Raw genomic sequence first — 21,990 nt, forward strand, 5'->3', positions numbered from 1 at the left:
CATATATATATATATATATATATATATATAAAACAGTGTATATAGTACAACTTATGAATACATATCTACACACATATAGACATACATATGTATATATATATAAAACAGTGTATATAGTACAACTTATGAATACATATAGACATACAACTTGTAATATGCAAACTATTTCCGACATGCACAATACCCCGCTCGTGAAACAGTTGTAATACAAATACAAGTGAGCTACTATTAAAGATCAGCTTGTAAAGAGCGATTTTGTGAGGAATGGTAATAAACAAATGAATAAAATCAGAGGGGCATTGGATTATGAGATAGACATCTTAGTAGACGGTAGCAAAAGATCTTGGACTTTGTGTTTGGCTAACAGATGCATATTCGATCATTTAATGATGACTATTAATAAATAGATATTGTTTAAGTTGCTATGCCAGTCACATGATTTGAGGTTTGTTTAATGATTGGAGTATTGGGAGGCATAGATTACATCCTTGTTTGTGATTGGTTCTAGAGGTCTTTAAATATTGAGTTACCACGGCAGTAATTTTGCCTTTATGAAAGCTGTGTCAGGCGAAACGCACATCAGGCAACTCTGTTCCCTACCCTATAACCGTGCGTAATATGGCTTGATTGTGGGTTTATTTTAATTTTGTTATTTGTACTCATTCGTATTCAGTGGTTCAGTGCATGGTCCCTAGACGTTTTTGTAATAATTGCTGGAATTTCCTATAACAGTATAGAACGTGGCCTTACCCTAGTCTGGGTACATTTATGTACCACACAAGTCTAATATTAACATCTAATCTAGTGTTAATTTCTTTAATGAACTCATTTTATCTTTGAGAGCTACAATTGAGTGAGCCCAATCTGATAAAATTAACTTGCAGTGTATCCAACTTTAGCTGAATGTGTAAAAGCCTCAAGATCCAAAATTCTACCCTCCAACAAAATTGCTGTATCTTAGGACATTCCCATGGTGTTCCTCTAGTGCACACTTTACACAATCCTTGTTCTATTTAGAGAGGCAGTTGTGTGTTAGATAATCTCTGTCTAAAAATCTCATTTGTGTCCCATAATTCTAAATAAAGTGTGGGGTGTCCGACCCGCTGCAGACTTTTATATATTTTGTGTAAGGTTGCTGATCCCCCAAGATCCAGGTATCACTGTTGTCTTTATGTTCTGTCTACTCAAATCAAACACTGAGAATCTCACAACCTTGTAAGAAACATGATAAAAAAGGGAATGAACACCAAAAATGAGGGTGTCTCTTATCAGTTTAGTTATTTAGTGGTGTATTGTGGGTAGGCATAAAAGTGGTGATGAGGGAGCTACTTTTTTTTTGTTGGAGTTCCCTGAATGTTTTTACGGTGTGTGACACTTGATCCAGGATGTCCCTCACCATGCAGATACCTCTCTCTTACTACATTTTGAAAGACATGGTCTTACAGTATATCCCCCTGGAAATGTACGATTTCCTTGGAGCAAGTTTGCAATGTGTCCCTATACAGGATATTAGAGGATATGCTTTTAGGAAGTGTCACTAGACCTGCATAAGGAAGATAGGATAAGGCACAAGAATCCAAAGCCTCCATTTCTAGGGGTGATAGGGTGCAGCCCTGTCTTGTTCCATGTTCCAACATAAATCCAAGTGAGAATATGTTGTTGACTATAATACTATAATACTACCCCTACTGTTGGGGAGTTGTAAATTATTCTAATAAATGCCAGGAAAAGACCCCAAAATTGTACATCTGCAATGCTTCACACAGGTACTCCCACACTTCCTGGTCAAAGGCCTTCTTTGTGTCCAAAGACAGTAGGAAGGTCCGCCCTGCCTCTCAGACTCTTTGTACAGAAATGAGTAATTCTCTGTCTTTACCAACTGAGGATCTTTTAAAGACAAAGAGGCCCATTTATCAAGCTCTGTATGTAGCTTGTAGGCCCGTGTTTCTGTGGAGTCTTCAGACTCGGTCTAAAGATCACTGCTTCATAACCCTATTCGCCTGCTCTGAGCAGGCGGACAGGAATTGCCAGAATTCAACCCGATCAAGTACGATCGGGTTGATTGACACCCCCTGCTGGGTCTGCAGGGGGCGGCGTTGCACCAGCAGCTCTTGTGAGCTGCTGGTGCAATGCTGAATACAGAGAGCGTATTACTCTCCGCATTCAACAAGGTCTTGCGGACCTGATCTACACTGTCGGATGAGGTCCGCAAGACCGTTGATAAATAGGCCTCAAAGCCTTTTTAAAGCTTGTGCAGGAGTGTAGTGAGTAAATATTTCATAAATATCTTATAATCTGAATTTAGCAGGGAGATAGGGTGGTAGGGCCCTGGGCGAGAATGTGCTGCTGTGAGGGATTGAAATAATAACTAGTGAACAAAGTGCTATGAACTGGGGTCACCTGGACCAAGGAGCCAATAAAATTAAATCGGTTGCTTATTGGGGCCTGACACCTTCCCTGCCACCAGCAAATTCTTCTCTAGCAATCAGAGCATTCAACTTTTACAATTGTTCTTCCATTAGTTTCTGAAGTGTAATATTCTGTAGTAGTTTAAGTCAGACAGTTCCCCGTTGTCTGTATGACTGTGTGTAGCAGTCTGCAGACGTGGTTACAATGTCCTCTGAAGTGGTATTAGATCTACTCTTATGTCAACATCTCTCTTGCGTTTAGATTGAAGCACTAATGAGATCAGTTTCCCAGATTTCTCTCTAAAACGGTAAAACTTACTATCAGTCCTTAAAAGCTGCTGAGCAGTTTGTGGCCTAAGAAAGACTTCCATCTCTTTTTTTGAGGAAGTGTGGAATAATGTATATAGGTCTGGGACAGTTTCATTCCTAACATCTGCTTGGTACATTGAGATTTTCTGTGAAGGTTTGAAACATACTCAATAATATGTCCCCAAAAAAACACCTTTGCCATTTTCCCGAAAAGTTTAACAAGTGAGTTAAGTTGTCTGTATAATAGTAAGGCCTACAACCCGCCCATTAGTCTGACAGTCACCCTTATGGACTTCCGCTACTAGGGAATACTAGAATACGGCCACTCCAACCATTAAGGGAATGGGATAATGACCCCTACAACAAACTACTACCTGGGAAGCATCAAAACTAAAGTGGATGGTTTACAAAGACTATGCCAACTAACCCTATCAACACCTCCAGCACTAAATAACCAGCAACCTTAAGGAAGCCATTCAGCCTCAATAACCGACACAACAACCTGAAATAAAGAATAAACAAGGGGAGGGAGGGGTGGGGAAACTTCACTGTAGAAGATCCAAGGAGAAATAGGCTAAAACCCTGTCTTCCTGGCCTTAAATCTGGTGAGTAAAACTCTCCTCTCACCTCACAAGATAGTTGCAACCAACATGAACACTGGGATTTTCATTACCACTAGTTGGCCCAGGCCCTTAATTCCGTTTAAGGAGAATGTGCCAGTCTGCAGTTCATTTGCCTTCATAGTCAAATGGTCTGTTTTTAATCCAAAATTCTTTTGCAAATGACAGTAATCTTTCTTGCTTTGAAACATTGCCCTTTCATTTACAAATATATAAATCTTTCCGGTAAGTAATGCCGGAAATAGATTTTATGGCATTCAGGTAAAAAAACATCAAGTTCCTCCAGTATTTTGCGAGGTACATTGATTAATAGTGAATCTGAACCTGGACTGGTCAAGAGCTGACAATAATGGTAGCTCCGTGCTGGAGGACTTGTGATCTGCCATTGTAATTACTGCCTGTGGTCATTTCTCTCACGACTTAAATGTGCTGACATAGATGGCTTAGCTACCAAATGCCTATGTCAATGGTTTTGCTTTAGACAGGGATTTTTCATAATAATAAATGCCCTTTATGCTTTCAGGTTCTTTTTTAATGATTGTATGTTGAGTTCTTCTTGCTGTTCTGTTTTGTTGTGCTCCTAAAGGAACGCATGTGTCAAATGCTCATTAATATATGTCTTGCGCCATAGAGGCCTAGTCATCAAGCCATCAACCTCAAATACACTTGAATTCCGCAGCGTATTTGTGGCGAGACTGATTTGCCTTAGTTATCAAGCCCTGCTGCCCGGCAAAAGTAGAATATAGTGACGTAAGCTTCGATCCGCCAGACACAGTCCAACACAGATCGATTCTTACGTCACTCCAGATGTTCTGAACGCAAGTTCGGCACAATCTGACTACTTTTGCTAGTTATCAAATGACTAGCAGGTACGCTCTGCACTTTTCCGGCCCAGCGTACCTGGTTTTCAATGGGAGTCTGACCATAGCGAAAGTTCATGTTCGCTGCTGCCCGATATCCCATTGATTCCTATGGGAGCTGTCTAAACCTAACACCCTAACATGTACCCCTAGTCTAAACACCCCTAATCTGTCCCCCCCTACACCGCCACAACTAAATAAATGTATTACCCCCTAAACCGCCGCTCCCGGAGCCCACCGCCACTCTAATAAACTGATTAACTCCTAAACCGCCGCTCCCGGACCCCGCCGCCACTATAATAAATATGTTAACCCCTAAATCGCCGCTTCCGGACCCCGTCGCCACTATAATAAATATGTTAACCCCTAAACCGCCGCTCCCGGCCCCTGCCGCGACTATAATAAATATGTTAACCTCTAAACTGCCGCTCCCGGACCCCGCCGCAACTATAATAAAAGAATTAACCCCTAAACCTAAGTCTAACCCTAACACCCACCTAACTTAAATATTAATTAAATACATCTAAATAAATATTATTCTTATTAACTAAATTAATCCTATTTAAAACTAAATACCTATAAAATAAACCCTAATATAGCTACAATATAACTAATAATTATATTGTAGCTATTTTAGGATTTATTTTTATTTTACAGGCAAATTTCAATTTATTTTAACTAGGTACAATAGCTATTAAATAGTTATTAACTATTTAATAGCTACCTAGTTAAAATAAAGACAAATTTACCTGTAAAATAAATCCTAACCTATGAACCTAACACTACACTATCATTAAATTAATTAAATAAACTACCTACAAATAACTACAATTAAATACAATTAAATAAACTAACTAAAGTACAAAAAATAAAAAAAAATAAGTTACAAAAAATAAAAAATAAAAAGTTACAAACATTTTAAAAATATTACAACAATTTTAAGATACTTACACCTAATCTAAGCCCCCTAATAAAATAACAAAGCCCCCCAAAATAAAAAAAATGCCCTACCCTATTCTAAATTACGAAAGTTAACAGCTCTATTACCTTACCAGCCCTTAAAAGGGCCTTTTGCGGGGCATGCCCCAAAGAATTCAGCTCTTTTGCCTGTAAAAAAAAATACAACCCCCCCAACATTAAAACCCACCACCCACATACCCCTACTCTAACCCAAACCCCCCTTAAATAAACCTAACACTACCCCCCTGAAGATCATCCTACCTTTAGCCGTCTTCAGCCAGCCGACCACCGATGGAACAGAAGAGGACATCCGAAGCGGCCGAAGTCATCATCCAAGGGGCGCTGAAGAAGTCTTCCATCCGATTGAAGTCATCATCCAAGGGGCGCTGAAGAGGTCTTCCATCCGATTGAAGTCTTCATCCAGGCGGCATCTTCAATCTTTATCCATCCGGAGCGGAGCAGAGCCATCTTCAGACGAGCCGACGCGGAGCCATCTTCTTCCACCGACGACTTCACGACGAATGACGGTTCCTTTAAGTGACGTCATCCAAGATGGCGTCCCTCGAATTCCGATTGGCTGATAGGATTCTATCAGCCAATCGGAATTAAGGTAGGAAAAATCTGATTGGCTGATCCAATCAGATTCAAGTTCAATCCGATTGACTGATCCAATCAACCAATCAGATTGAGCTTGAATTCTATTGGCTGTTCCGATCAGCCAATAGAATGCAAGCTCAATCTGATTGGCTGATTGGATCAGCCAATCAGATTTTTCCTACCTTAATTCCGATTGGCTGATAGAATCCTATCAGCCAATCGGAATTCGAGGGACGCCATCTTGGATGACGTCACTTAAAGGAATATCCATTCATCGGGTAGGCGTCGTTGGAAGAGGATGGCTCCGCGTCGGCTCGTTTGAAGAAGGCTCCGCTCCGCTCCGGATGGATTAAGATTGAAGACGCTGCATGGATGAAGACTTCTATCAGATGGAAGACCTCTTCAGCACCCCTTGGATGATGACTTCGGCCGCTGCGGGTGTCCTCTTCTGTTCCATCGGTGGTTGGCTGGCTGAAGACGGCTAAAGGTAGGATGATCTTCAGGGGGGTAGTGTTAGGTTTTTTTAAGGGGGTTTGGGTGGGTTAGAGTAGGGGTATGTGGGTGGTGGGTTTTAATGTTGGGGGGGTTGTATTTTTTTTTACATGCAAAAGAGCTGAATACTTTGGGGCATGCCCCGCAAAAGGCCCTTTTAAGGGCTGGTAAGGTAATAGAGCTGTTAACTTTCGTAATTTAGAATAGGGTAGGGCATTTTTTTAATTTGGGGGCTTTGTTATTTTATTAGGGGGCTTAGATTAGGTGTAATTAGCTTAAAAATCTTGTAATATTTTTTTATTTTTTGTAACTTAGTTTTTTTTATTTTTTGTACTTTAGTTAGTTTATTTATTTGTATTTAATTGTAGGTATTTGTAGTTAATTAATTTAATTTATTTAATGATAGTGCAGTGTTAGGTTTAATTGTAAATAAGGTTAGGATTTATTTTACAGGTAATTTTGTATTTCTTTTAGCTAGGTAGTTATTAAATAGTTAATAACTATTTAATAACTATTCTAGCTAGCTAAAATAAATACAAAGTTACCTGTAAAATAAATATAAATCCTAAAATAGCTACAATGTAATTATTAATTACATTGTAGCTATCAAACGCCTAGATTTAGAGTTCTGCGTTAGCCGTCAAAACCAGCGTTAGGGGGTCCTAACGCTGGTTTTTACTGCCCACTGGTATTTAGAGTCAGTCATGAAAGGGTCTAAACGCTCACTTTCCAGCCGCGACTTTTCCATACCGCAGATCCCCCTACGCCAATTGCGTAGCCTATCTTTTCAATGGGATCTTTCTAATGCTGGTATTTAGAGTCTTGGCTGAAGTGAGCGTTAGAAATCTAACGACAAGACTCCAGCCGCAGAGAAAAGCCAGAAGTTAAGAGCTTTCTGGGCTAATGCCGGTTCATAAAGCTCTTAACTTCTGTGCTCTAAAGTACACTAACACCCATAAACTACCTATGTACCCCTAAACCGAGGCCCCCCCACATCGCCGCCACTCTAATAATTTTTTTAACCCCTAATCTGCCCCCCCCCAACGTCGCCGCTACCTTACCTACAATTATTAACCCCTAATCTGCCGACCGGACCTCACCGCTACTCTAATAAATGTATTAACCCCTAAAGCTAAGTCTAACCCTAACCCTAACACCCCCTAAGTTAAATATAATTTTTATCTAACGAAATAAAATAAATCTTATTAAATAAATTATTCCTATTTAAAGCTAAATACTTACCTATAAAATAAACCCTAATATAGCTACAATATAAATAATAATTATATTGTAGCTATTTTAGGATTAATATTTATTTTACAGGCAACTTTGTATTTATTTTAACAAGGTACAATAGCTATTAAATATTTAATAACTATTTAATAGCTACCTAGTTAAAATAATTACAAACGTACCTGTAAAATAAATCCTAACCTAAGTTACAATTAAACTTAACACTACACTATCAATAAATTAATTAAATAAACTACCTACAATTATCTACAATCTGCTGCCCCCAACATCGCCAAACCCTACATTATATTTATTAACCCCTAATCTGCTGCCCCCAATGTTGCCGCAACCTAACTACATTTATTAACCCCTAATCTGCCGCCCAGTGCGCCCATGTCGCCACCACTATAATAAAGTTATTAACCCCTAAACCTAATTCTAACCCTAACCCTATCACCCCCTAACTTAAATATAATTACAATAAATCGAATTAAAATTACTACAATTAACTAAATAATTCCTATTTAAAACTAAATACTTACCTATAAAGTAAACCCTAAGCTAGCTACAATATAACTAATAGTTACATTTCTATCTAGCTTAGGGTTTATATTTATTTTACAGGCAACTTTGTATTTATTTTAACTAGGTACAAGTTATTAAATTGTTATTAACTATTTAATAGCTACCTAGTTAAAATAAAGACAAATTTACCTGTAAAATAAAACCTAACCTTAGTTACAATTACACCTAACACTACACTATAATTAAATAAATTAAATACAATTAATTACAATTAAATAAAAATATCTCAAGTACGAAAAAAACCCCACTAAATTACAGAAAATAATAAAATTACAAGATTTTTAAACTAATTACACCTACTCTAATCCCCCTAACAAAATAAAAAAGCCTCCCAAAATAAAAAAAATCCTTACCCTACACTAAATTACAAATAGCCCTTAAAAGGGCCTTTTGCGGGGCATTGCCCCAAAGTAATCGGCTCTTTTACCTGTAAAAAAAAAGTACAAATCCCCCCCAACATTAAAACCCACCACCAACACAATCAACCCTACTCTAAAACCCACCCAATCCTCCCTTAAAAAAACCTAACACTAACCCCTTGAAGATCACCCTACCGTGAGACGTCTTCACCCAACCGGGCAGAAGTGGACCTCCAGACGGGCAGAAGTCTTCATCCAAGCCGGGAAGAAGAGGTCCTCCAGACGGGCAGAAGTCTTCATCCAGAAGGCATCTTCTATCTTCATCCATCTGGCACGGAGCGGGTCCATCTTCAAGACATCAGTCACGGAGCATCCTCTTCTAACGACGGCCAACGACTGAATGAAGGGTCCTTGAAATGACATCATCCAAAATAGAATTCTATCAGCTAATCGGAATTAGGGTAGAAAAAATCCTATTGGCTGATGCAATCAGCCAATAGAATTGAATTTCGATCCTATTGGCTGATGCAATCAGCCAATAGGATTGAGCTGGCATTCTATTGGCTGTTCCAATCAGCCAATAGAATGCCAGTTCAATCCTATTGGCTGATTCCATCTTCAAGACATCCGACGCGGAGCATCCTCTTCTAACGACAGCCGACGACTGAATGAAGGTTCCTTTAAATGACGTCATCCAAGATGGCGTCCCTTCAATTCCAATTGGCTGATAGAATTCTATCAGCCAATCGGAATTAAGGTAGAAAAAATCCTATTGGCTGATGCAATCAGCCAATAGGATTGAAGTTCAATCCTATTGGCTGATCCAATCAGCCAATAGGATTGAGCTGGCATTCTATTGGCTGTTCCAATCAGCCAATAGAATGCCAGTTCAATCCTATTGGCTGATTGCATCAGCCAATAGGATTTTTTCTACCTTAATTCCGATTGGCTGATAGAATTCTATCAGCCAATCAGAATTGAAGGGACACCATCTTGGATGACGTCATTTAAAGGAACCTTCATTCAGTTGTCGGCCGTCGTTAGAAGAGGATGCTCCGCGTCGGATGTCTTGAAGATGAACCCGCTCCGCGCCGGATGGATGAAGATAGAAGATGCCGTCTGGATGAAGACTTCTGCCTGTCCGGAGGTCCACCTCTGCCCGTCTGGAGGACCACTTCTGTCCGGTTGGGTGAAGACGTCTCACGGTAGGGTGATCTTCAACGGGTTAGTGTTAGGTTTTTTAAGGGGGGATTGGGTGGGTTTTAGAGTAGGGTTGGTTGTGTGGGTGGTGGGTTTTAATGTTGGGGGGGATTTGTACTTTTTTTTTACATGTAAAAGAGCTGATTACTTTGGGGCAATGCCCCGCAAAAGGCCCTTTTAAGGGCTATTTGTAATTTAGTGTAGAGTAGGACTTTTTATTTTGGGGGGCTTTTTTATTTTGTTAGGGGGATTAGAGTAGGTGTAATTAGTTTAAAATTCTTGTAATTATTTTATTATTTTCTGTAATTTAGTGTTTTTTTTCCGTTCTTTAGATAATTTTATTTAATTGTAATTAATTGTAATTAATTGTATTTAATTTATTTAACTATAGTGTAGTGTTAGGTGTAATTGTAACTTAGGTTAGGTTTTATTTTACAGGGAAATTTGTCTTTATTTTAACTAGGTAGTTATTAAATAGTTAATAACTATTTAATAACTATTGTACCTAGTTAAAATAAATACAAAGTTGCCTGTAAAATTAAAATAAACCCTAAGCTAGATACAATGTAACTATTAGTTATATTGTAGCTAGCTTAGGGTTTATTTTATCGGTAAGTATTTAGTTTTAAATAGGAATAATTTAGTGAATTGTAGTAATTTTATTTAGATTTATTGTAATTATATTTAAGTTAGGGGGTGTTAGGGTTAGACTTAGGTTTAGGGGTTAATAACTTTATTATAGTGGCGGCGACGTTGGGGGCGGCAGATCAGGGCTTAATAAATGTAGGTAGGTGTCGGCGATGTTAGGGCCGGCAGATTAGGGGTTAATAATATTTAACTAGTGTTTGCGATGCAGGAGTGCGGCGGTTTAGGGGTTAATATATTTATTATAGTGGCGGCGATGTCTGGTTCGGCAGATTAGGGGTTAAAATATTTATTTTATTGTTTGCAATGTGGGGGGGGGCTCGGTTTAGGGGTTAATAGGTAGTTTATGGGTGTTAGTGTACTTTTTAGCACTTTAGTTAAGAGTTTTATGCTACGGCGTTGTAGTGTAAAACTCTTAACTACTGACTTTTAAATGCGGTATCAGTCTTGACAGGAGAGGCTGTACCGCTCACTTTTGGTCAGACTTGTAATACCGGCGCTATGCAAGTCCCATTGAAAATATAGTATACGCAATTGACGTAAGTGGATTTGCAGTATTTCTGAGTCTGGCCAAAATAGTGAGCGGTACACCTATACCTGCAAGACTCGTAATACCAGTGGGCATTAAAAAGCAGTGTTAGGACCTCTTAAAGCTAAATTCTGCATTTCAGTATTAACACGCTGTTTGCTGGCTAATGAACTGTATACAACAAACTGCTGCTTTGCACATTATTTTCATCCCTGCTATGGAACTGTATATGGCTGCTTATAAGATATGCTACTATTGGCTGACTAATGACATGCTGCATTACTAACTGCTATTATCTGCTTCTACTCAGCTATAACTTGTCACTGCCACAGGATTGCACCCAGCATTTAGTAGATACCTAAATAATGACTACATTGGTCAGCATTTATGCTGAATGATCCCTTTTGTGGGGCCCAGTGTTGTTGTTGTCTTTTGTATGTGTTGTTATATATGTTTTATTTATGAATTAGTGTTGGGTAATTTAATTCATTTATTTGTTTATTAATTGTGCACTAAAAAATAACATTTAGTATAATATCTGTGTATTATAGTTGTTACTTCTTCAAAGAGGAGTGTGCAGTAACCCTGGTCTTTCTTTGGGATATACCTTATACCGGTAGACCCCGTTCTCTTTTGTTTTTTGGTATATATCTGTAGAATACTTAGTGAAGACGGTACATATCTATAGAATACTTAGTGCAGACGGTACATATCTGTAGAGTACTTAGTGCAGACGGTACATATCTGTAGAATACTTAGTGAAGATGGTACATATCTATAGAATACTTAGTGCAGACAGTACATATCTGTAGAATACTTAGTGCAAACGGTACATATTTGTAGAATACTTAGTGAAGATGGTACATATCTGTAGAATACTTAGTGAAGATGGTCCAAATCTGTACAATACTTAGTGCATACGGTACATATCTGCAGAATACTTAGTGCAGACGGTACAAATCTGTACAGTACTTAGTGCAGAAGGTACATATCTATAGAATACTTAGTGCAGACGGTACATATCTATAGAATACTTAGTGCAGACGTACAAATCTGTACAGTACTTAGTGCAGACGGTACATATCTGTAGAATACTTAGTGCAGACGGTACAAATCTGTAGAATACTTAGTGAAGATGGTATATATCTGTAGAATACTTAGTGAAGATGGTACAAATCTGGACGGTACAAATCTGTACAGTACTTAGTGCAGATGGTACATATATATAGAATACTTAGTGCAGATGGTACAAATCTGTACAGTACTTAGTGCAGACGGTACATATCTATAGAATACTTAGTGCAGACGGTACATATCTGCAGAATACTTAGTGCAGACGGTACAAATCTTTAGAATACTTAGAGCAGACAGTACAAATCTGTACAGTACTTAGTGCAGACGGTACATATCTGCAAATGTCATGTTCCGGTGTACATGCGCTCAGGACACAGACCCTCAGGGCAGTGGTAGGGATTTGAAGACACCGACCCCTGACCCGGGGAAGAGTATCCTGGACGTGGATAGATGATATTCTGTGATTCATAGTTGCTAGAAGTTATTGAAGAATAAATGGAGAGTGCAACATTTGTATACAATATATTCTGGCTTCACTGTGACTTAAAGTTAGTTAATAAGAGTAGCTGCAGGATTCAATGAAAGAAAAATATAGCAATGTGGAATGTTCAGGCTTCAGAGTAAACTGGTAAAAGATTGACACTTAGATGCAAACTAAGGTTTGTTGCAGGTTCACAGTACATAATATTATATAGAGCTGTATGTCAGAATTAAAAAGAGCAGCACAGGGGATAGACAAGTTGCAAGTTTTAGGCATTAATTACATTTGTGCATATATATGCAAACTAAGGTTTGTTGCAGGTTCACAGTACATAATATTATATAGAGCTGTATGTCAGTAATAATCAGAGCAGCACAGGTGATAGTCAAGTTGCAAGTTTAAGGCATTGTTACGGTTACCCTTAGTCTCGCTGAGAGATGGACCGCTTAGTAGCCTGGATTCCTATTGCTGAAGAGGGGAGAAACTGCTTTCCATAGTATTCTATATGAGTCTCGCAAATGTAGAATAATCCCCCTTAGCTGTAGTACAGCTAGGATACCCTTCTGCCCACAAAAACGAGTCAACGCTGCGATTGAGGGACAACCAAGAACTGAGGACTGGGATGCCCAGCCTGCTTTTTATTTAGGTTACATGCACACAGGGCACTCCCAGGGGGGGAAGCATAAAATCCCCCATCACACATTTAGACAAAGCCCTTGGACAGGCCACCGCAGATAACAAGTACACACAAGAAAACAATTGAGTCCTTCTTATCACCTAGCAGTGAATGCTTATCACAAACTTAATTACAGTACACAATATGCTAGGAAACCTGCCTCAGAAAATAGTTTTCTCAAAACTGAACAGAGTTAACCCTTTATGAAATGATACTTGTTACAGTTTTCTTGGAGCCCTTCTTAGGCGCTGGCTTGGCTGGTTCAGGCATTGCTGCTGGGAAATAAGTTTCTTCACAACAAAATAACTAATGCTTCTGTAACAGTGCTCCCTTTCTGTGGAACACTCTGGCAGACACGGTCTGACCCCTTTTCGGGGCAGACTAAGGCTGTCCAGACCGCTGGTTATGCGGGGCTGAGGTCGGTTTGTCTGGACAACCCGTCGGCGTTGCCATTCTGTTTCCCAGGTCTGTAAGTAATGGTGAAATTGAAGGGTTGCAACGATAAACTCCAACGTAATAGCCTGCCATTATCTCCAGAGACCCGGTTCAGCCACACCAACGGGTTATGGTCGGTGACCAGAGTGAACTCCTGCCCATATAAATAGGGAGTCAATTTCTTTAATGCCCACACCAAAGCCAAACACTCCTTTTCGACCGCTGCATAGCTGACTTCGCGGGGCAGGAGCTTCCGGCTGATGTAGGCAACTGGATGCTCCCCTCCATCTTCGCCTACTTGGCTGAGGACGGCTCCCAGCCCGAACATGGAAGCATCTGTATGGACGATAAAACGTTTGTTAAGGGCTGGAGCCGCCAAGACAGGAGCGTTAATTAGAGCATTTTTGAGAGCCTGGAAAGCCGTTTCACAGTGGGGAGACCACAGGACCTGTCGAGGTAAGTTCTTCTTGGTCAAGTCAGTCAGGGGTTTGGCAAGTGTGCTGTAGTCTGGTACGAACCGTCTATAGTACCCTGCCGTGCCCAGGAAGGCTAGGACCTGAGTCTTAGTGATGGGGGTGGGCCAATTGGCGACAGCTTCTATCTTGGCCGGCTCTGGTCGCTGCTTTCCACACCCCACCCGGTGACCCAGGTACTGTACCTCGGCCATCCCAAAGTGGCATTTTTCTGGCTTCAGAGTCAGGCCAGCAGCCCGGATCTGATCCAGAACCATTCCTATGTGAGCTAAGTGGTCCTCCCATGACTCACTGTGGATCGCTATGTCGTCCAGGTAGGCGCAAGCAAAACTCTGGAAGCCATCCAGGAGCCTATCCACCAAGCGCTGGAATGTAGCTGGGGCATTCTTCATCCCAAACGGCATTACCCTAAACTGATATAAGCCGAATGGGGTGACGAATGCCGACTTGGGGATAGCCTCCGGGGCCAGGGGAATCTGCCAGTAACCTTTGCAGAGGTCAATAGTGGTCAGGTAATTTCCCCTGGCTATACGATCGAGTAGCTCGTCTACCCTGGGCATAGGGTAAGCGTCCGTCACGGTCTTTTCATTGAGCCTCCGATAGTCTACGCAGAACCGGGTGGTCCCATCTTTCTTGGGCACCAAGACAACTGGGGAGGCCCAGGGACTATCGGAGGGCTCAATTACCCTGAGTTGGAGCATCTCATCGATCTCCTTCTTCATTCCTATCCTAACTGCTTCGGGGATTCGGTACGGAGCCTGGCGCAAGGGAGCTTGTCCCGGAGTATCTACCTGGTGGGTGGTTAAAGTAGTGTACCCTGGCTTCGGGGAGAAGGTGAGGTGTTTGGACTGTAGGAGTTGGTTGAGCTGCTCCCTTTCAGTGAGGCTAAGTCGGTCTCCTATCTGAACCTGAGCCACTATACCTGTGGGGAGACTCTTTTCTAATAGGTCTGGAATGGGTAGACTGTCGGGGCCTTCCTGAGGGGAACAACATACGGCCGTCACGTTCTGTGGTCGCTCAAAATATTCCTTGAGCATGTTTACATGGAATGTCTTTCTAAGATTGTTGTCGTGGCAGCTAGCTATCACATAAGTGGTGTCTCCCCTTTTCTCTACGATCTGGTAGGGGCCCTGCCAGGACGCCTGCAATTTGTCTGTCTTCACCGGCTTAAGTACTAACACCTTTTGTCCTATGGTAAAGATTCTCTTTCGGGCCCCCCGATCGTACCATACTTTCTGTCTTCTCTGGGCCGACTGGAGATTAGCCCGCACTGATTTGGCTAATTGCTCCATTCGGTCCCTGAGTTCCAGCACGTATGGCACAATGGGGACACCGTCAGTCTCCATCTCTCCCTCCCAGTGCTCCCGGATCAGGTTTAGGGGTCCCCGTACCTTTCTTCCGTAGAGCAACTCGAAGGGAGAGAACCCTGTCGTTTCCTGGGGCACCTCCCGATAAGCAAAAAGGAGGTGCGGCAGGAAGCGTTCCCAGTCTCGGTATTCCTGAGTGAACGTCTTGAGCATTTGCTTGAGGGTCCCATTGAACCTCTCACACAGCCCGTTCGTCTGGGGGTGGTATGGGGAGCTCAGGAGGGACTTAATTTTGCAAACCTGCCAGAGTTGTTGGGTCAATTCAGCCGTAAATTGGGTGCCTCGGTCGGATAGGATTTCTTTTGGAAATCCTACCCGGGAGAACACCTGTACTAGTGCATTCGCTACCGTATCCGCTTGTATGTTGGATAGGGCGACAGCCTCTGGGTACCTGGTAGCGTAGTCCACTATGGTAAGAATGTAGCGCTTACCGGAGGGACTAGGGGTAGCCAGTGGTCCCACTAGGTCAATAGCAACCCGACTGAAGGGTTCCTCTACAATGGGCATATTTACTAGATGGGCTTTAGGGTGATCGCCTCGCCTTCCTACTCGTTGACACACATCGCAGGTGTTACAGTAAGTTCTAACGTCAGGGTGTACCCCTGGCCAAAAGAACGTGTGAGTAATGCGGTGTAGGGTACGGGTTACAGCTAGGTGGCCTGCTAAGGGGATGTCGTGGCCTATCTTGAGGATTTCTTGACGGTATTTGTGGGGCACTACCAGCTGTCGCCTACGCTGTCCCCTTTTCTCTGTCCAGCGGTATAGTTTCCCTTTTTCCCATAAGAATGTTTCATTATCTGCCCCGCCCCCTCCGGTCTCTGCTCGTTCCCGGTACTTTTGTAAGGTCGGGTCAGTCTTAGACTCTGTCTCGAAAGCATCTGGGGTGTCCCAGGGTATGGGGCCTAACATGTCAGGCAAGGTCGGGGTAGGTCTTACCTGTGTCTCCCGCACTGGTGAGAGTTCTCGCTCCGTCCGGGCTTGGGCCCGTGTAGTCACTGGGTCCGCCTCGTTGTTGCATACTGGAGCATAGGCAGAAGTCATGGGGCCCAAATCATTGCCCAGTAGTACTTCGGCAGGTAAATTATCCATTATGCCCACGTTCACAGCCCCCTTTCCCGCTCCCCAATCAAGATGCACTTTAGCTGTTGGAATTTTGTACACATCCCCCCCCGCCACTCTAACGGCCACAGTCTGTCCAGATCGCTTGTGCTCCGGCACCAAATGACTCTGTACCAGCGTGATAGTAGCCCCTGTGTCTCTCAATCCCTCGGTAGATCTCCCCTCGAGCCATACCTTCTGCCGATGGTGCTGGCGGTTATCTGAGGCAGCATATACAGGGTCCGCCTCGTGAAGCGGCCCCAAATATTCCTCCATAGGGGCCTCTTGGTTAACACAGAGGGTCCGGGCCGGACGATATGCCCCAGAGGGGTAATTGTAATTCCTGGGTGTCTGGTGCGTATTAAGGGGGCAGCTAGCCATGAAATGCCCTGGTTGCTTGCATCGGTGGCAAGTCGGTCTGGGATGCTCAGAGCTGTTATTGGGTGGTCCTGAGTGTCGGGCGGGCCCTGCGGGCACCGGGGCTCGGAATTCAGCACGAGGGGGTGCACGGTAAACCTCTCTGGGTTCGTGAAGACGGGAGTCATAATGTTCATCGGCCAATTTGGCTGCTTCTTCTAAGGTAGAAGGTCGCCTGTCTCGCAGCCATTCCTTCCCTTGCTGTTCCATGCCATTATAAAAATGTTCTAAGAGAAACAATTGTAAAATTTCCTCACCAGTCACCGCTTTACTTCCGCTCATCCAGTGATTTGCCGCTCTCCGCATTCGGTGCGCCCATTCCATATGGGTATCGTTAGGCTTCTTTTTTGTGCCCCGAAACTGTCGGCGATACGCGTCCGGAGTTACTGCGTACCGTCGCAACAGTGTCTCCTTAACTAGCTCATACTGTGTCACTTCCTCAGCACCCAGAGTACGAAAGGCTTCCAGGGCTCGCCCGGATAGTTTCCCAGACAATATCGTGGGCCACTCCCTGTTGGGAATCTGGTGCAGGGCACATTGCCTTTCGAAGTCCGCCAAATATTCATCAATCCCTGTCTCGCTCTCTAGGAAGGGTCGAAATGCCGCATAGGGTATCTTGGGCCTCCCAGCATTTTCGACAGGGATGATTACCTGCGGGGCTTCAGCATTGCGGTGTGCGTTCGCTAGGTTGAGTTCGTGGGCTCGAGTCTCTCGTATATCCTTGTCCGCTTCCGCCATCAACTGCTGTACCAATTCCATGGAGGGGTTCGGCCCGTACAGTGAGAGCCTCTCCCGAACAATCCTGGTTTTTTCGTCACTAATCGTGGTCGGTGTTTCCGCCATTGTGAAGCTCTGATCCAGTTCGGTCAATTCTGCGATCAGCTCTCTCCTCGGCCGGTTGCTGGCGTACCCCCCTCTGCTTTCAAGTAAATCCTTTAGGGTTGTACGCTTCAATTTTTCGTAAGCGCTCTCCATCCGTTCTGTACCTCTCCTAGGAAATCCAGGAAAAATCCCACCGCTGCCGCCAAATGTTACGGTTACCCTTAGTCTCGCTGAGAGATGGACCGCTTAGTAGCCTGGATTCCTATTGCTGAAGAGGGGAGAAACTGCTTTCCATAGTATTCTATATGAGTCTCGCAAATGTAGAATAATCCCCCTTAGCTGTAGTACAGCTAGGATACCCTTCTGCCCACAAAAACGAGTCAACGCTGCGATTGAGGGACAACCAAGAACTGAGGACTGGGATGCCCAGCCTGCTTTTTATTTAGGTTACATGCACACAGGGCACTCCCAGGGGGGGAAGCATAAAATCCCCCATCACACATTTAGACAAAGCCCTTGGACAGGCCACCGCAGATAACAAGTACACACAAGAAAACAATTGAGTCCTTCTTATCACCTAGCAGTGAATGCTTATCACAAACTTAATTACAGTACACAATATGCTAGGAAACCTGCCTCAGAAAATAGTTTTCTCAAAACTGAACAGAGTTAACCCTTTATGAAATGATACTTGTTACAGTTTTCTTGGAGCCCTTCTTAGGCGCTGGCTTGGCTGGTTCAGGCATTGCTGCTGGGAAATAAGTTTCTTCACAACAAAATAACTAATGCTTCTGTAACAGGCATCAATTACTGTTTGTGCATATATTGGAGAATCACATGAAAGCTTTTAACTGAACACATAGATGCAGAGTTCTGAATATGTTAACATCTTTGTAGAAGGATATTTCAGCTATGACAACTTGTTGCAGAGAATAGTTATAAAGTTCTGAGTAAGATGCTGTTGTTATAATTAGAGAGTGATGATAACCAAAAGTATGCTTAATTTATAATAAAGTTCAGAGTTTGTTAAGTAGCAGTGTCCAGGTAACAAAATGGAATTATTTGGATACTTGCGATTTGATGATTTTAGGCAGAGGAAATAGGAAAAACTGAAGCTTGAATATGTTGGTAGGATTCATGCAGGATCAACCACAGACCTCAGTTGTTTTCAGGAACACAACTTCAAAGTTAATGCAAAGCACATTAGACCCGAGAAGGCTTAAAAAGAGTCTGAGGGAATCAGGTGCATGAATGATTAATCAGGCAGGCAAGCTGAATGTAAATACTGCCCAAAACAGCATGAGTGTCAGAATCAGGAAAGGCAGTCTTAAAGGGATAGTGACATTAGGCTGAGATATGTTACAGCAGAATACTTAGTTCAGACGGTACAAATCTTTATAATACTTAGAGCAGACAGTACAAATCTGTACAGTACTTAGTGTAGACGGTACATATCTGTAGAATACTTAGTGCAGACGGTACAAATCTTTAGAATACTTAGTGCAGACAGTACAAATCTGTACATACTTAGTGCAGACGGTACATATCTGTAGAATACTTAGTGCAGACGGTACAAATCTTTAGAATACTTAGTGCAGACAGTACAAATCTGTACAATACTTAGTGCAGACGGTACATATCTGTAGAATACTTAGTGCAGACTGTACAAATCTTTAGCATACTTAGTGCAGACAGTACAAATCTGTACAATACTTAGTGCAGACGGTACATATCTGTAGAATACTTAGTGCAGACGGTACAAATCTTTACAATACTTAGTGCAGACAGTACAAATCTGTACAATACTTAGTGCAGACGGTACATATCTGTAGAATACTTAGTGCAGACTGTACAAATCTTTAGCATACTTAGTGCAGACAGTACAAATCTGTACAATACTTAGTGCAGACGGTACATATCTGTAGAATACTTAGTGCAGACGGTACAAATCTTTAGAATACTTAGTGCAGACAGTACAAATCTGTACAATACTTAGTGCAGACGGTACATATCTGTAGAATACTTAGTGCAGACTGTACAAATCTTTAGAATACTTAGTGCAGACAGTACAAATCTGTACAATACTTAGTGCAGACGGTACATATCTGTAGAATACTTAGTGCAGACGGTACAAATCTTTAGAATACTTAGTGCAGACAGTACAAATCTGTACAATACTTAGTGCAGACGGTACATATCTGTAGAATACTTAGTGCAGACGGTACATATCTGTAGAATACTTAGTGCAGACTGTACAAATCTTTAGCATACTTAGTGCAGACAGTACAAATCTGTACAATACTTAGTGCAGACGGTACATATCTGTAGAATACTTAGTGCAGACGGTACAAATCTTTACAATACTTACTGTATTTATGGAATGTGCAGAGATAGTAATGTGATGTTTATAAATCTTTCTTAAAATCAGTGGATACATTGCAAAGACAGGAAATTGTGTAACATGCTGAGTATTCAAAGACATCCCACAACCTCATCAATAACCTCACAGATCACTTAGTATCTGCAGAATATGGAGGAATTTATTATTAATTGGAACAAGCAGGAAATCCACTATGGGTCTTTTAGGCTGTTTAACTTACTTTAATGTCACACAAATTGACAAATATCTAGTGAATGTAAGATAAATGCAAACATATATGTAGTATGCCCGCACATACAATTATATGTATTATACACATAATCTCACCTATTTGCTAGTACACACATGTATAAATTATTGCACTCACACAAATAACATCTCTTTTTCTGTCCCCAGCGTCCTGGCATGCCATCTGGTGCCCGCATGCCTCATCAGGGTGCTCCTATGGGCCCACCGGGTCCCCCATTTGGCGGGAATCCCACTGTTCGACCTGGAATCCCCCCAACAGTTATGGAAACTACAAGGAAACGCTCTGCCCCTGCACAGGTTCAGCAACAAGTCACACCTACACAGGGTCGCAGCCGCAGGTGAGAAGACAAGTGGGTGAGGCACATTGTGTGCAGGGGACAAACTAAGTAGTAGAAGCACAAAGTAGGAAGAAGGTAGACTGGTGGAGGTGGGGATCACTGTAGGATGGAGGTAGGCTCTGGATGAGGTATAATGTGCGCTAGCTCATATTACATTATATAGTAAATGTGTAATCATTCCTTATGTGTGTGTGTCTGTGCTAGGTCATATTACATTAGTACCAGTGTAATCATTCTTTACGTGTGTATTTGTGTGCTAGCTCATATTACATTATATAGTACCAGTGTAATCATTCCTTATGTATGTGTGTGCTAGCTTATATTACATTATATAGTACCAGTGTAATCATACCTTACATGTGTATGTGTGCTAGCTTATATTACATTATATAGTACCAGTGTAATCACTCCTTACGTGTGTGTGCTAGCTCATATTACATTATATAGTACCAGTGTAATCATTCATTACATGTGTGTGCTAGCTTATATTACATTATATAGTACCAGTGTAATCATACCTTACATGTGTATGTGTGCTAGCTTATATTACATTATATAGTACCAGTGTAATCACTCCTTACGTGTGTGTGCTAGCTCATATTATATTATATAGTATCAGTGTAATCATTCCTTACATGTGTGTGCTAGCTCATATTACATTATATAGTACCAGTGTAATCATTCCTTACGTGTGTATGCTAGGTCATATTACATTATATAGTACCAGTGCAATCATTCCTTACATGTGTGTGCTAGCTCATATTACATTATATAGTACCAGTGTAATCATTCCTTACGTGTGTGTGCTAGCTCATATTACATTATATAGTACCAGTGTAATAATTCCTTACATGTGTGTGCTAGCTCATATTACATTATATAGTACCAGTGTAATCATTCCTTACGTGTGTGTGCTAGCTCATATTACATTATATAGTACCAGTGTAATAATTCCTTATGTGTGTGTGCTTGCTCATATTACATTATATAGTATCAGTGTAATCATTCCTTACATGTGTGTGCTAGATCATATTACATTATATAGTACCAGTATAATCATTCCTTACATGTGTGTGCTAGGTCATATTACATTATATAGTACCAGTATAATCATCCATTACATGTGTGTGCTAGATCATATTACATTATATAGCACCAGTGTAATCATTCATTACATGTGTGTGCTAGATCATATTACATTATATAGCACCAGTGTAATCATTCATTACATGTGTGTGCTAGATCATATTACATTATATAGCACCAGTGTAATCATTCCTTATGTGTGTGTGCTAGCTAATATTACATTATATAGTACCAGTGTAATCATTCCTTACATGTGTATTTCTGTGCTAGCTCATATTATATTATATAGAACCAGTG

The 21,990-nt window shown here is 41.6% G+C and overlaps 1 protein-coding gene across 3 annotated transcripts in view; it reads left to right on the forward strand.

Annotated features, from left to right (window-relative positions):
- The window catches only part of SMARCD3 (SWI/SNF related, matrix associated, actin dependent regulator of chromatin, subfamily d, member 3), a 526,715-nt gene that overhangs the window by 112,289 nt on the left and 392,436 nt on the right, over nucleotides 1-21,990 (forward strand). For all 3 annotated transcript variants that reach the window (XM_053713245.1, XM_053713246.1, XM_053713244.1), the window contains exon 2: nucleotides 20,417-20,607. In XM_053713245.1, coding sequence (XP_053569220.1) covers nucleotides 20,417-20,607 — 191 coding nt within the window. The remainder of the gene's footprint in view (nucleotides 1-20,416; nucleotides 20,608-21,990) is intronic.

Source organism: Bombina bombina, chromosome 5 (assembly GCF_027579735.1).
Source record: "Bombina bombina isolate aBomBom1 chromosome 5, aBomBom1.pri, whole genome shotgun sequence".
Classification (NCBI taxonomy): domain Eukaryota; kingdom Metazoa; phylum Chordata; class Amphibia; order Anura; family Bombinatoridae; genus Bombina; species Bombina bombina.